This window comes from Engystomops pustulosus, chromosome 2 (assembly GCF_040894005.1).
Source record: "Engystomops pustulosus chromosome 2, aEngPut4.maternal, whole genome shotgun sequence".
In the NCBI taxonomy this organism is placed as follows: domain Eukaryota; kingdom Metazoa; phylum Chordata; class Amphibia; order Anura; family Leptodactylidae; genus Engystomops; species Engystomops pustulosus.
Window position 1 is genome coordinate 126,462,578 of NC_092412.1, and position 17,155 is coordinate 126,479,732.

At 36.4% G+C, this 17,155-nt stretch overlaps 1 protein-coding gene across 4 annotated transcripts in view; it reads right to left on the reverse strand.

Moving 5' to 3' along the window:
* Positions 1–3,481: 3,481 nt before the first annotated feature.
* The window catches only part of NHS (NHS actin remodeling regulator), a 160,442-nt gene continuing 146,768 nt past the window's right edge, over positions 3,482–17,155 (reverse strand). For all 4 annotated transcript variants that reach the window (XM_072136311.1, XM_072136310.1, XM_072136312.1 and 1 more), the window contains 4 exons: positions 14,698–14,829; positions 10,418–13,354; positions 9,583–9,709; positions 3,482–9,225 (listed from right to left, as the gene is read on the reverse strand). In XM_072136311.1, the coding sequence (XP_071992412.1) occupies positions 8,631–9,225; positions 9,583–9,709; positions 10,418–13,354; positions 14,698–14,829 (3,791 nt within the window). In that variant the 3' untranslated portion in view covers positions 3,482–8,630. The remainder of the gene's footprint in view (positions 9,226–9,582; positions 9,710–10,417; positions 13,355–14,697; positions 14,830–17,155) is intronic.

The window sequence follows — 17,155 nt, forward strand, 5'->3', positions numbered from 1 at the left end:
GAATTTCATGGACATTGCGGACCTGTAAGCAAGACAGGAGATCAAAATCACATAAAAAGTATTCACGGACCAAATTCATAAATTTTAAGCACCAAAATAGAATTAGTAGACACCTATGGATGGCAAGAGAATTGAAAGATTTCCCTTCAATACAACTGTAAACAATCTGTTCAATACAAAAAATGCAATCATCTTGTATCAGGAAACTTGACGTCTTCTGAGATTGCATTTTTACTACTTTAGCCAGATAAAGTGCATGGAGACACTGGGGCAGATTTATCAAGTGTCTGAAAGTCAGAATATTTCTAGTTGCCCATGGCAACCAATCACAGCTCAGCTTTCATTTTACCAGTGCTCATGAATATTTTAAAGGGGAGCTGTGATTGGTGACATGGGCAACTAGAAATATTCTTACTTGCAGACAGCTTGATAAATCTGCCCCACTGAATGATCCAAATTCAAACAATATATGAACCAAGATAAATTAAGTTTTGAAGTTTTATTGTTCTCACCAATTTTAGTTCATTTTCTATTATTTTCTTAGCAGCTGTTGGAAACTAACAGGACATCTGTCTTATGTATTTTGTAGGCCAATAAACTGAACTTTTGAGGATCTTCAAAATGCAATCTCAATCAGAAGATGTCAGGTTTTCTGATACATGATGATTGCAATTTTTGTATTCATCAGATTGGTTACAATTATATTGAATTGAAACCTTTCAATATTCTTATTATCTCAGGGGTCTGCTCCTTTAGGAGAACTGGAAGGTGAGTACTCTGTTTATTTCTTTATTTTTTTTACTCAGGCAGTGGACAACTGCTTGTGCTCCTGTTTCTTCCACCGGGTTGTGCCCAAGGCCGTCGCTCACCCACCCAGTGAAAGAAATGGGCCTATACTGTACTTGATATAAATAGTGGCTAGCTTGGCAGCTTTGATTGCGTCAAGTAACATAGAGAATGTAAGGAACCAGCAGTGAAATAGTTACATGAACTTTATAGTCTGTGCTGTGAGAGCACTAAGGGTTAAAGCTTTAACTGTGCAGAAAGTGTCAGGAGGGCAGAAGGTGGGGAGAGGGGGCTGCAGAGAGTTGTATGACACACATTCATGTATAGAGAAAGTTCTGTAGAATCACAGACTGGGTTAAAGGGACCACAGGAGAAATTTTACTTCACCATACTGTGTTGGAAACTTTGGCATCCACAGTGCTGAACACACTGAACTACACACAGAGAGCACTGTCACATGACCTACCCTCTATCCAGGGTGAGCAGGGAGCAGCAGCCTAACCCCTCTATGAAACCATATCTCTATCCAGGAGACTACTGCAGGAGTAGGCTAAACTGAAAACAATAGCAAAGAAAATGTGGCACATAGGTAATCATTATAATAGGCATTGTTACATACATCCTAAGAGCTATTCATTTGTGAAACAAAATATATTTGCGTTTTGATTTGTGTTAAAGAATTCTTATATGATGTTAAAGAGCTATGCCATTAAACAAACAAAAAAAAAATAGTGCTTTCATTGCAGTCACGTTTATTTGCAGCTTCTATACACACTTCTATGTAATCAAACTTTTCTGACACATTTTAGAGGGGTTCACAAAAGGAAATTGTCACCATTTTTACTAAAAAATAAATACAAGACTTAAAGTGTTGCACAGTTCTAAAATATACAAAGGCTTAGATTTAATGTAAACTCTGAAAACATTTTACAAAAGAAAACATTTTTGCAACAATTGAAATTTAAAAAGTTCATATTTACAGATATTACAAAAAAAATACAAAATGGATGCAAGTCCATTAACCATTGTCGTTGTCGCCAGCAAGTACTGGTACCAAAACAGTAACACTGTCACCTCAATTGATATTCTTTATGATTTCTGTTGATATATTATACTTCTGGCCAATTGCTCATGAGAAGATAGTGGTACAAAGCATTGTTTTTTCATATGGCAATGGAGTTTGTAAAAAAAAAAAATTCAACATCAAAGCCAGAGTCCAAGCCTATATTTCAGCAATGTACTTAGTCAATGTTATTTGGCAAATCAAAAGTAAATTTTTACTTTTCATTTTTACCCATCAAATGCAATGCTACATGACAATGACTCAGTATTCATGAAAAAATTAAAAAAATTGCATAATAAAGAAAATTGTGCAAACATAACAATAAATTGGAAGTCTGGTGAAAAACATAGCTACCCTCACGCTTCCACAGTGATACTTCTTCTGTTATTATTGACCTGCTTACATGTGAAGATTAAGACCACAACCACCCTAAGTATTTGTAAACAAAATGAGCTGGTTAATAGAGTTCTGACATCTAAAAATAGTTGTATCGTATCAGTGATTATTGTCTTGTATCTAGCATCACCAGTATAAGCAGTATTATTATGCTACATGTTATAAGTCAGGCTTTTATTTTTTCATATGTGCACCAAACTATAGCTTTTTGGTCAGACCCATCTTAATTATTATTAAAAAAACAACTCCTATTATTATTGAAATGCATGAAATTTTCCTAGATTAGACATAATAAATGCCCCTTTTGGCAATTTGAAACTTTTAGAATGACCTATAAATGATACATCCATCTCTAAACAGTAGTAGTAAAATATGTAATTCTATAAAGATTGGCACATTTCACCTGGGCCATTACATATAATGTATGAACAGTAAGGGATAATCTGCATTCCATACTACACCATCAATTTCTGCTACAGATACAAGGCTTCCTTTAGCATATAAATAGGTGAAGCAGTTTCAAGGTGGCACTGAGCACTTAAGGGCAATGAATAGCCTACTTTCCTTCTTAGACATTCCATAGCACTCATTAAACAAATTGACATTAACTGAAATAAATACATAACAGGAAATCTACCATCAAAATCAAGCATGAATAAACCAGGAACACACACTCATAGATCCAGACACACGTAGCGTGACAACTTTTAACATTATGCCAAAGAGCCTCAAGGGCTCCTGTGGGTGTTCCTAGAGCCCATCAGTGCTGCAGATTTACAGGCTGTTACAATGAGAAAAACATGTGTCCCCACCCCCTGCATTTCCAGCGGCTGCTAGAAAGGCAGCGAGAGAGAGAGAGAGAGCAGAGGGTTGTGTGAGAAATATTCTGCTCTTTGTAACAGCCTGTGAATTTGCAGAAATAAGGGGTTCTTTAGCATGATTTTAGAAGAGATGAGGTCATGGATAACAAATTAAAGAAGATTACCACAGTCACGGTGCATGGATCTGTGAGTAAATGACCCAGGTTTGTCATGCTGAATTTTGATGAAAGATTTGCTTTAAATTTCAATCTATAACTCTTTGGAGTACCACTTTCTATTTATTTTGAGTTTGTATTTTTTTGTTTTGGTTGCCCTTGCTCAACAAATATGTGAACATAGCCAGCCTTAAATCCTACCAAAGCAGACATGGCAAATAACACACTGAAGATGCAACAGGATTATATTCTTTTATCGCGTCTGAATATTTTTGTAATTCAAAAGGGCCATAAATACATTATATACAGTTAGTATATTGTCTCAGGCTGGATTGGTCTAAACTTGGTCTAAACTCTCCATAGTCTCTAAGAGACTCATATGTGAATTATCTATTAACAATGCCATCAACGGATAAGAAACCTAAAAATGTATCATATGGGGGGAATGTCCCAATTTATCTTAGAATTACACAGTAAATGAGATTCAACATTAAAATCAGGTCACATAAATGTTACTTTTATTCTTATTTTTCCTTTCTGCCTAATGTCTCATATTTCCTTTAGTTTAGTCTATATTTTCAATGTTTGATTGAAAGCTGACAATGAACATGACAACTCTGTAGTCTGTAGTGCAGGCAATACAGGGGTCAGATCTTTGGATCTGGGTAATCTTAACAAGAGCTACATCTGTACATTAAAATTACTACCATCTGTCATTAGAACTGTGTTCAAAAGTTAAGAAGGCCTTAAATATTCTAATGTGCATCGCTGGACCTAAAGGAAGTATACAGGTCCAAGGTTAGGACAGATGGTAGTATCTTGACAGCTCATCTTAGCATACCTGTAAACAGACATAAATGACAGCAAAAATATGTGCATAGTCAAAGGGGGACAACCTAAATTTGCAACATTTGCAAATTTGACATTAAAGCACTGTATTCTAGGTAATGATTGCATTTAATATTACTTTATAAGATCAAGCCGATTGCCCAGTGCACAAAACTTCTAGCAAACCCTCCTTTGCCTATTTAATGATCTCTGACTGATTCTTGTCTTACAGTTACAGAACTATGCAACAAAACATAAAGAGTTAAAAGTGAAATCACTGTAAGCAATGTTTGCTAATGTATGGGGTGATGGTCAATGTATAAGTCGCATACATTATCTTGTAGTTGGAAATCCTATCACCGAAATGGATGATCGCTAATGTCAATAAAAAATATTTTGATCTTTAGTGATGAAACCATATGCCTTAGCTTTTATGTTTTTCTGTTATATTTGCACTTTTTTTTGTTGCATTTGAATATATTTTCAAAATTTTGCTCCTTTTAACCCACCCAGAAAAGTTTGCTGCAACTATTCTTTTCAGTGTTGTGCCTAATATATCTTTAAAATACAGTTATCACAATTTTGGGAGGTAAAAAGGTAAACTCCGGCTCAAGACTCTGCAACTTTTTATTGAAAGAAAAGTTGCAAAAAACATCAAACTCAAATGCCAAATATATAACCCTCTAATATAAATCAAAGAAGTCCAAAGTCCAAAGGTGTTCTGACTAAAGATAAATGACCCCGTATAACTTTTAATGGTGCAGTATGGGATGCCTTTACATTTAAACTCTTTAAGGCTGATAAATGCTATCTGTGCTGGGGACTTTAAAAAGATATAAGTGAAAAACCTTTTATCATTATAGATATGTAAAAAGCTTTTTAAGTGCAGGAATAGAGAAAATTACAACCCCCCCCATTTATGCAATATATTGTATATTGTAATATAACAGTCATGCATGTCAAAAATTAAATCTTAAGACTAGGAAACCCATACTATTCATTCTTTCTTTCCTAGATATAAATACTGGTATTCTACACAAAAGTATATGTACTAACCCAAGTTTTCCAAGTTTTCAGGTAACTGAAGTTCCTACCACACAAAGGGGAACAGTTGTTACAAGAAAATGATGTTTAAATCATTAAATATTAAAAACAACATCTCCAACTTTTATTTAAACCTGCTGGAGACCAAAACTCCTTTTCATACATTTCTAGCCTACATTATACCTTCTTCACCACTTACTGTCTCATTCTTAGTACTTAGTACTTAGACGTGTAAACATTACTTGGTTATCTCGGTTACGCATTGACGTCTGTCTTACATACTGTATATTCAAAAGTGCAAATCACTTTCTTAAAATGTCCACAATTATTCTTACAAAACTCAAAAATTTCAAGTATTATTTATGCAGTCTTTTTGCTTGCAGGTTCACTATCCTTTACTTCAAGTCAGTATCTATAGAAAAATGAAACAGTTTTTATATTGTGAATGTTTATCTAAATTCCAATTTCCAGGCTAATCTACAGATGGGGTGAATGTAGCAGTTGGATATATTTCACTTTAGTTTATCCCTTAACAACTTCCAGTTACAGATTTATTCCTACCATGTGTGCTAAAACACAATACGGCTTTTACAGCAAAAATTTGTATAGAAGAACTACTCCCAGAAGTAAAATTATGAAGACAAAAATTATCTGCTTTTGATGTTGCAGTAATGATTAGATTTAAAGGACATCTACCATCAGATTGAATAATCCAACTCATTATGTCTTTCGAGGCAAGGAACAACCCAGAACAGGAAAATTATACAATTTAGGCTAAACTGATAGTTGTTTAGGCTATGTAAGCCTGAGCACCTCTCGGCTCCACTGGCTTTTTATGCATTCATGCCCTTCATTCGCTGAGTCACACCTGGTCCCGTTGATCGTGCAGAGAGCCGGTGATGTCACGTGGCTTTCTACAAAATCTTGTGATCAACAGGTTGGACCAGGCATGACTCGGGAGAGTAAGTGGTGTGAATAAATTAAAAGCCAGCAGAAACAAGAGGAACTTAGATGACAGAAGCCTGAGCACCTCAGGCTAATTTGCATATTTTTAAAGAGTCTATTTTATCCAAATAGCACTGTTTTGGGTTATAATAAAAGCTGTTCCTAGCCCCTGAAGACATACTGAACATGTAAGTAGGACTGACCTACCATGGGTCAATATGATGGTAAATGTCCTTTGTCCTTTGATCCAATGAGTGTCAAAAAGGTTCTCTTGCATCATAGGCTATCCATGTATTGTTAATGGGGAGAGGTGAGTAAAACACTCATTCAGCAGGAGGAAGAGGTTTCTACTCTTGCTGGTGCATTGTAGACTCTTTAGTTGTTATCTGTATAAATTGTTATGCATTCCGGTTTGGATTTGCCTAGTACTCAGTGCTATTTATTTGAGTAGGCTGAGCTGCAGTATCCATTTAAAGTCTCAAACAATACATTTCATTATCATATGTCCCCTCTGCCCTCTTTTAGCACATTTAAAGGTATTTTTTGGGGGAAATATTCTTGTGAAAGACATTGGGTCTGTTGGGTCTGTATATAATCTAGGCTGCAAAAATTTGGGAAGAATGATTATCCCTGCTGACTGGCAGAGTGATTTATAAACTGGTGTGATAACATGACAAGTGGAAGCTTGTTCCAAGGGGAGTGGTGGTCTGCACTGCTGAGAATTACCAGTTTGTATAGATATGATATGTCAGTACAATAGCTGGTTTTATACTGCATGAATTTGGCAGTTTTCTATATATCACTTTTTACTCTTTGGGCCAATGTATTAATAATACGTTAAGTCAAAGCCATGGAAACAAATAGAAACTTAAGCAAATTAACAAGTCTCCATCTAAAGGGTGAATATATCACGCAACCAGCTTATTCAGGTGAACAGATACCACAAACCTGCCAACTAGAAGGAAAAGTAACAGAACTGTATACTTTCTATTGGAGTAAGGGACTGTACTTTAAATAGTGGTTATAACATACTGTAAATTAAAATCTACCAAAGCAACTGGTACACTGGGATGGAAGGAGGTCTAATTCACAGTAGCCATTGGTGAACAAAGGGTCACTATACAGTCTTCTACTGTAAATATCCAGCCATACTACACATCTTATCTTCAACAGTAGTCATTCTTCTGTATATAATAGTGATCTTGTCATTTTATATTCTGAGATTCCATGCACAGTAGAAAAGATGTTTTACAATATTATTTTGTGCTCACTTGTGGTTGTCACAGTTTTATTTATAATGGCACTTCCATCAGGTATACTGGGAATTAACAATGAGCTTTTATTGATTGAAAGACTTACAGAAAGCACCTCAAATAGTATTGAAAACTGAGTGCAAACATGACATATCTTTTATGTATCATACATGTGACCACTTTAGAAAAAAATCTCATTCACACATCCCCAATATTTCTAGAATGGATGGCTGTGAAGGTCACATATCACGCAAATTCGTCAGCGAATATATCGCCCCATTCATACACGACCTTAACGTTGCCACATAGCTTATATTCCAAACAGCTGTTGCAGAGCTAGGTTATATACACCCAGTGTTACTCTTCTGGATGTAATTGGCCTTGCAGTCAACATATCAGTGAGTAGGAAAAGAAGAATAAATGCTACAGTACTTTTCAAAGTCTTTTTACATTAGAAAAAACATATACTCAAATCTTTAAAAATGTACAAAAAAAAAAAGAAATTTGAGGCTGCTGAGTATTATAATAGTCATGGTCAAGTATTACTGTGATGCAGAACAGGATGATGGTATTCACAGAATACAATTACCTTTTAACCCTCCAAATTTATTGTTCTCTTATGTGCTGCAACACGTTATTTTAGGAGCATTCTGCATACTCTCCATGATTTCTAATGCCTTTATTCATTGGCTGCATATCCAATTTTAGTTCAATATTCCTATGTACAATTTTTATCAAAAATATGTTATTTACATCCTTTTCATTACTTTGAAAGTTTGTTCTATTATTTTAATTCCTAATGTAAAAAAATACTTATTTTCAAGAATTATTTTCTTCTGTTCTTCTGCTTATTTCCAAGGGAAGCACTTCAGCAAAGTTATGTTTTTATATTTAGTTTTTTTTTGTTTTCTGTAGTGATACTTTCTCATTTACTTCCCCTTTAATGTGGATTAGTTAAATTACTAATATACAATTACTACATTTTATAAAGAAACAATAGCTTAGGTAAACAAAGGTTTTCAGATTTCTAAAGGATAGGTAATTGCACTAGTATTTTTTTATCCATTGTAATTCTTTTCAGTGCTTTTATTTGTCCTTAACACTTACTGCACCCGGCAAAAAACATTATTGGGCAGTTTTTTTTTTCAGTGGAAATAAATACAAACCAATTTTTGTAAGTTTCCAAATAATAATTGAATTTGTTCCTAGAACAATATCTGGTATGTAGACATCCCTTCTTTCCTGTATTGGGCTGGCACATAAATTATTAGCCGGTGGCAATGATTCAGTTATTTCTTTGTGGCAATCAATCTATTGCACATGAACCATGATTATGGTCCTACGTTGAGCTTTGTGAAGATCTGTCATCGTGAGGACTGCCATCTGAATTCTCTGTCTCACCTTCAGAAATGGCCTGCATTGGAGCATTGTATAGCCGGCACCTAACACTGTAACGGCTGCTGCTTGCAACCGGTGGCACACGAGACCTTCCGACTCTAGAGGCGGCAGTCTTTGTTGAAAACCCTTCAGAAATGACCCTAGGAGAACATGGTGATAATGGTGAAAAAGCATCACTACCAGGGGACAACTGTCCAGGTTCTTCAGAGCTAGAGGAGTCAAGGGGTAAATCTCCAATCGACTTAGGAGTTACTGGGCTCTTCAGTATTTCTGTAGCTGACATGCGGTAACTGGTATCAGACCTGCTGCCCTTTTTCAAGAGGAGCAGCTTAAATTCTTCATTTGATGTATTTGATTTTTTGGCATTCCTGTAGATAAGACCTGCAGACCGCTGAGAACCTGGTGGTGTAGGCTGTTGGACTGGTGCAGGTGCTGGTGCTGGTACTGGTACAGGTGCAGATAATGGTAAAGCTCTTGTTTTGCTTTTAACACTTCCCTCTCCAGAATCTTTCCTGCCCAAAACTTTCCTTTTAGATCTGTATAAAGTACACATGTGAAGATGATGTTAATGATTAAGATCATATATATCTATATCTATATATATTATAAATAATATAAAATTTAAATCCTGTATACACTGATAGGTTTTATGAAATTAAATGTATTTCTTTGGAATGCTTTATTAATTAAAATTAATCTGTAATTCTATATCAAGCTGTAGGGTAGCCTTGGCTCTGACAATGTGGTTATTTACAGAGCTAGGGCAGAAAATTGATTCATTGCACCAAGTAATAGAAAGCTTAGCTTTGTCACCAAACAAATGCTATAGTACATTATAATGCTCATTACTTGAACAACTTAATTTTAACTTCTATACTATCAATGTATTTTACCTATGGATGACTGCAAATAGATCCTCAGTAGTGCGGGGTTTGTTAGGTGATATAAACACATCGTCACTGTCAGCTTGGGAATCCTCACTCATTGGTGATACAAGTGAGTCTTCGCTCATAGAGGTTTCTGTAGGAAAGATTGAGAACATTCTGTAAACTGGGAGATAGGAAAGGCATAAGAAAGATAAAAATAAAGTGTATTTATCCTACTTCTGGATCAGAATCACTCTTGCCCCCTGCTCAATAAACCAGTTTGAAAGCTAGTTTCAGGGCATGAGTATTTTGTAAGATATTGTATCGCCTAGTTATCTGATCCTCTTTTTCTAACAAATGGGTTCTTAGACTGCAACAATTTACATTAATTTTTTAACAGTGTAAGTAAAATTGACAAAGAATTAAGGATGGCCCAAAACTATAAATGAGTGGACTTGAGCTTCTGGAACCCTAGCCATGGCTTTGATTGGTCAAGTGTGTCCGCTTGCTAATAGCGTTAATTAGCAAGATTGGCTGTTTAGCAATATGTCTCGGACGTGGGGGCGCACATGAACGGGAACGCTGACACAACGCTTTTACAAACCCCAAAATACTGACAAGCCTAAAGTAGTTGTAAACAAAACATCCTTCCTGGATAAAAGGACACACGTATAAATATAATACAAATAAGAAATGTAATGCCCACACAGATTCAGAATGTGCGTGCATATTTTATAGGCAGAAAAAAATATTTGCCAATGTACAGGACTAGCATAATGAATACGATTTCACTGATTCTCATCCACATACTATTACCATAACTTTTAATTAACAATTTCTTACTAAATTAATAAGAACAAACCTTTCCATGAGATGTCATCAATGCTTTCCATTATGTCTTCCCCTTTGCTGTCATCTGAGGCACTTTGGGTAGGAATACCTGATACAATTTCATATTCCTGCTCTGGACATTCGTCACTGAGTGGATTTAAAGTTGAGATCTCTGATTCAAAGTTGAGAGTTTTTCCAGGCACTTTGTTATTGTTGCTTATGTTAGGCTCATTTCTGGGCAATGAAGACACCTCAGCACTTCTGTCTTTTATATTAACCCCAGTGTTAACTATTTTGACAGGCTCAGATATAACTAATGGTTCACAATGTAATTGTGATTCTTGTTCTGGTTTGAGGTGCCATTCCTCTTGGGAAGGTCTCTTTTGCTCAGTAGCAACATCACTAATATTGACAGAGTAATCCATTACATATTTTGTAATGGTTTCTGGTTGTGCTGTGAAAATAGTTTCTTCTATAATTTCTTCAGCCCGATACTTTGGATGTTTTTCTGGTTCGGTTTCTTTAGCTTTGTTAATCAAAGGTGCTGTAACCTCTGGTTTGTATAAACCATGTCCTGTAAAGAGAGCGCTTCCTTGGAAAAACATTTCTGGGCTTGTATCAACAGGTGATGCATCAATATATGGTAGCATGGCTTCCTCAGTAGAGAACTGGCGTAGTATTGATTTCCTAGGAGCTGGCACACTTGTTTTTTCAGGGGGATATGTCTCAACAATTATTGTAGGATCTTGTGTACACAATATGTTAGTGCATTCTTTGAGTCTGGACTCCCTGTTTTGCTTGTTGACTGATCTTAGATGGACAGATTTTAGCACTGAAGGTGTTATGGCAAGGGCAGGTGATGAGTTTGGATTAAGTTCATCCTCTGGCAGATTTTGATTGACATGGCTAAAAGCATGTACTTGTGGTCTGTATGGCAAAGGTTTATGCAACACATGAAGAGCACTTAGGTGATGATGTGTAGGAGGTATAGTTGGAAGTTCTATTTCTTTGCCTAGAAAGAGATTTCCACATTTAGATGGATGCTGTAAAGAGGACTTCCTTTCTGGGACCTTTGGTTTTCTTTTGTTACCACCAGGTGACAATGGTCCTGAGAAGAAAGGAGTAGGAAAGGATGAAGTAGGTGTTTCAGACTGACTTGAATAACCACTTGATGGAGATGCTAATCCAGCCAGCTTTTCTGGTGAAGCTAATTTGAATTCATTCTCAACTGAAGGAAGGGAAGGAGTGGTGGCAGGAGATTCAGGCTGGGAATTTTGTGACTCTGAACTTTCTGGTGATTTGATGCATTCTATGACAGTAGTACCTGTAGCAGTGCTTGAGTTTGATAAAGACCTATAAGGATCACTTGATTTCAAGTCATTGAGGAGCCACAGATCTGCATAGTGATGCTGTTCCCCTCCTTCCTCTTTATATGATGGAATTTCTGGAGTAATAAATTGAGTACTATTTGAATCATTATCTTCCTGACTGACCCAAGAAACATCCTGTTGGTTTGGTGGAGAAAAGCCTTCTGTTCTTGAAGGTGTATTTGAAATCTCAAGTGGTAGCATCATTTCCCTGGAGGTGTGAAGCACTTGCTGCACACTAGTTATCTTTGGTTCTTTCATGTCAGAATCATCTGTGTGGTCATCAGAAATTCTCAGAGATGAGCTTCGTTTTGGTGGTGACGGCTTTGCCTTTGGTTTCTTAAACGACATGTTCTGTCTTCCTTCTCCTCTGTGATCTCCATAATGTTGCCAAACACAGTCTGAACCCATGGAAGAAACACCTGTATCTCGGTCATTCTCAGTCCCTGACTGTGCATAGTTACATACATAACTTCTGTTACTGTTAAGACCACAGTCAAAATGCATGGAGGTATAGTATCCTTCATTGTCCACAGAGAAATGAGATGATGTATCTGCTTTCTCTGAAGCTGGCTTTTCAAGAAAACTATCATATGTGCCCATACTAGTAAAACTTGGGCAGCCAAGGCCATCTCCCCTTAAGTGCTGTGGGCTAAAATCTTGACGACACGATGAATCATGGTGATGATGAAGATAATTCCATTCACTGTCACTTGTGTTACTGTTATTTGGGTCATCAAGCAAATCTGCTACAGTTGATGTAAAGGAGCTTGCCCTGTGGGCTCGTATGCTGTCCAAGTGGTCATCATTGTATTGCTCAATGGTAAATAGATTTGAATCTTCACCTGCATGGGGAGCAGTATTTAAAGATAACTCAGAATCACAATGTGAAGACCCAGTCAGTGGGGGAGAAGCTGCCGGAGGAATTGTTTCTGATGTCTGGGATGGACACGTAGAACTGCTTCCACTCCAGTTACCACTAGATGACTGATGATCATCTTTGTGATCCATGTGTGTGCTGAGTAACACCCCAGCAGTAGAAATGGAGTGAACAGGGCTTCCAAATGTGTCAGAATTTGAGGAAATGTCACAACTGCCTGAATCTGCCATTCTAGATAGCCTTGATCTACCTCTCTCTAATGGTGGACTATGGTGAGAATATACTAACCCTAATGACTGGTGTTCTGGAGAACACTGACCAGTTAAGCCGCCTTGCTTCTTCTTAAGTGACCTATCTGATCCTGTTAAATAGCAATCATCTTTATAGTTTGAAGACTGAGCAACACAGTCATGTTCATTGCTTGCTCTAGCACCTTCTCTGGGAAGACTGCGAGAACGAATCCTATTAGAGACTGTTGTGGTGAACATTTGGTCTCCAGACTCAGTTAGGGCCGCAATGTTTCCTGCTGAATGAGAGAGTGACGCAACTCCTTGGCCTCTTTGAGCTCTGATTCGCCTCCTTGATGGAGCAGCAATTAGAAAGTCTTCAGTTTGGCACTCTGTATCACGAGTTCCTGATCTCCTATTTGAAGAATTTGCAATATCAGGATTGGTATGAACTATAACATTTCGATCTCGGGCTACAGGAGACTCATCGGAATCTGAAAGAAAGAAATAGAGTTAGAATACATGCATTATCCTAGTAAACAAAGAATTCAACAATAAAACAAAGCAATCCCTAAATAAAGTATTAATTATTATTTAACTGCTTCTTTTTGAGTAATTCTGCCTTGCTAATTTTTTTCTTAATAGTTAAAGTTTAGTGACTCTTTAGGAAACAATAAGCAGACAGGACCCTGTACCATGTAATTTATTTCAGCATGGTTGATATCAGCAACCTGTTCCATGTCCCATCATAGTACTCGTTTTGGATGTATTGTTGACTCTCAATATATATAATAATAACACAAGTATATTTTCATATACAAACTACACCTACTAAATAACCATATAATAAATTGTTTTATTACCCCTTGTTGTCAGCTACTGGGTCACACGTAGAAAAAAAACATATGATTTTGTAAAAGAGGTGTCTGGCATCATAACCATATATTTCTTGAAAGAAATGTGTGGCCTGAAAGCCAGAGAAATGTTAATTTATATTAATATGCAAAACCGTGTCTTCGAACACCATGGGCTTGACAGCATTGGTGTCCATGGTACCCTCTCCTGCCCACTTTCACAAGGGGAACAGGACACTCATGGTACACTAAGTTTCTCTGTATCCACAACAATGTAAGTATATATCCTTTTTTCCCACCCAGCCCACCAAGGGGTTCTCCAGGGTAAAACCTTTTTAACCCTCCCAGCTATAACTTTAGTTTATATGTGATTTTGAAGTTTCTTTAATAGATGTCCATTAAAAATTATATTTAGACCTTTAAATTCCTTTTTTAGGATTAACAATATTAATAAATTGTTATAAGACTTAATTAAACATTTGCGATTTTAGAGAAGCATCATCTACTGATATGATTTCTGACATTATATGAGATGCTGCATGGCTCGGCTGAATAGTGATTCCTGATGTTTTCAGTTTCTGCCCAACTGTCTCCATTGTTTTGTACTCATTTTAATATGGGACAATAGAACTGCCACTGGGTCTGGATTTTCTGATTGCTAAAGGGCATCTGCATTGCCCTAAGCAGTAATTTACACAATACAGTTATAACTGCACTGTTTTTAAAATCAGACATTTTTGCTACAGTTCTCCAGTTGTACAGGTAGGGCACATCTCATTTTCTGTTTAACCTGTAAAAACACAACCAGATTATGAGGCTTTTACTGCATCTCAAGTGCCCTTTGTGCAACACCCAGAAAATGGATTATAGGTGTTACATTGTTATGGGCAGACAATCAATTGAGAAACAGAAATATAGTACTATGGCCAAGCCACTGGTCAGCTCATGTCAAGCTGACATCTAGCTTAACATAGGATGCAAACCTATTTCTTGTTGAACTCTTCTAGGAATTCCTGATATGGTTTTTCTCCTCCTAAGTTTCCGTCTACGCTGCAGAACTGATTGTGAATGAACTAAGGAGCAGCGTATACTTGCTTCTCTGTCAAAACCAACACCTGCAAAAAAAATAGAAGTACTTATTAATTCTTTGTGGATATAGTAGTATATTAGTATAATATTTGATCTGTACATCTGGAGAACATATATTAATAAATTCAGACCTCTTTCAATGCCTTATTGTCTTAATATTTTAAAAATATATCCAGATAATTAAACTTTGGTTGTGGTTTAGGGATCATGTGCCACTTAGATGTCAGAAGTGTTGACAGTGTGGCCACCAAATAATAGATTCTTAAATTATGAATCAGAAAGAGGGTCAGAATTAAACTCAGTTATTGATACAAGCAAATGATGGAGGATGGTCTTGGAATACCTTTTTTATGGACACTTTTTGGCATCCCACATGAATAAAATAATGAAAGGGGTCTTCCGGGAATATGAACGCTATGATGCTATAAATAAATGAATGGAACAAAACTCAATGTCGTTAGTGACAAAATGGAGCTTAATTAATTTGATTTTATGATTCACAAAATTTTATGGCCTCTCTAGAGTAGGTGAACTTATAACCAAAATGGCCACCACTGGAAACTACAAGTCCCAAGTTCCTTTAGTTCTCAGTTACTCCTCCTTCCTCTTATGTTCAGCCCCCAGTGATGATCTAACAGACTGTCCTGCTCTGTTACCATAGTAATGATGTGTAACTTGCATTCCTGCACATCACCTGCCATACTGGATGCACTGCAGCCAACCGACTACAGCCAAACATAGTGGTGATCACATAACCTGCTTAGGCAGGTGCAGGACATGTGATGTGGACATGTGACCAGCGGCCATCTTCTGTCCTGTGTCTGCTCCGCATGGAGGAAATCAATGGACCGATTAAAGGGCCGGTAGGATTTTAATTCTTCATTACAGTCACTAGCATTTTTCTGCCAAAGGCATATTTCACTGACCCATTTGTACATGAATTATGCTGATTCCTAGAATACCCCTTTAAATTAAGTGATAATAATAGATTAGTAAGGATTATTTTTGGGGAAGAGAATATAGGTAGGTCTATATTTGAAGCACTAGAACGGGATACACATATGAAATGGGAGGGGACAATTTCTAAAAGTTGGAATGAAGTTAAAACAATATTGCGCATCGCGTGGATGACACTCCACCATGAAGTATCAGAAGGTACCCAGAGTAGCTTTTTGGAAAAGAAAAAGTATTAAATATATCACACAAGTGGTAGAAAATTGGAAAGTGATTTCATTTAAATTATTTAGGGAAAAATATGTTTGAAGCTGGTATTTACAACTCAGTCAAGCTCTTAAAGCAACAATATTGCATAAAAGTGTTAAGATAGAAACTCAGAAAGGGATAGAGTATATTAGAAATACAAATAAAAAAAGGGTTTATCTAAGATATACCGTATATGTTTTTGGTGAAGGAACATGCAGTTGGGTTTAAACATAAATCACAAAAAAACAATGGGTAGGACCGATCTCAAACATGGAATGGGTCAGAATACACAAAGGTGTGAGGTTGGGATCAGTAAATAAAAATCATAGAATCATAACCTATCACTAAGAGTTAAGCAGTTTGAAAAAAAATGGACACCTTGTGAAGTGGTCGAATATTTGGGGAAATTTGACATAGAAGGTTAAACAAATAAAAGAGGGGGAAGGAATCTGTGCTACGTCTCTCTCTGACCTTTTTTTTCTCTTGTCAAAAGGTTGGGGAGGTTGGGGGATTTATTTATGTATGAATTTGCAGAAGATGCGATTATGAGAATATTTATACTGCATATATGGTTTTATGAACAAGGTATCTGTATATACAAAAAGTTGTGGCAAGCAGTCTAGTTATTATTTTAGATGTACTGTATGAGTATCATTATCATCGTTATATGTATAGTAATTGTATTTTGTTTTGATAATAAAATTAATAAAATTTAAAAGAATTTTAAAAAATTTAAATCAAAACATTACTCTCACTCCTTTAGATTTTTTAAGAATTTTTGAAGAAGTGGCATGTACGGCCATTTGTTTCCCTTAAAGAAAAGGCATTCTAGAGACACTCATAGATCCAGGCACCGTGGTAGTTCTCGTATATTTGTTTTCCTTCTGAAATCAACATTTACAATTATGCTAATGAGTCTAAGGGGCTTCCAGGGGTTTCCAGACAAAAAATTTTTGGTCCCTGTGACAAATGGATTTAAAAATATTGGATTGTCAGAAGAACCAGGATTAACAATAAAGCTTAATTTATGACACCTAAGATAACTATTATAGCTGTTTTTTGTAGCCTTTACAGTAAATCACCAACATCCAGAGATCCGTTTGTGACTAGGGGTCGCCTGTAAATCGGGTGTTCTTAAGTAGGGGAGCG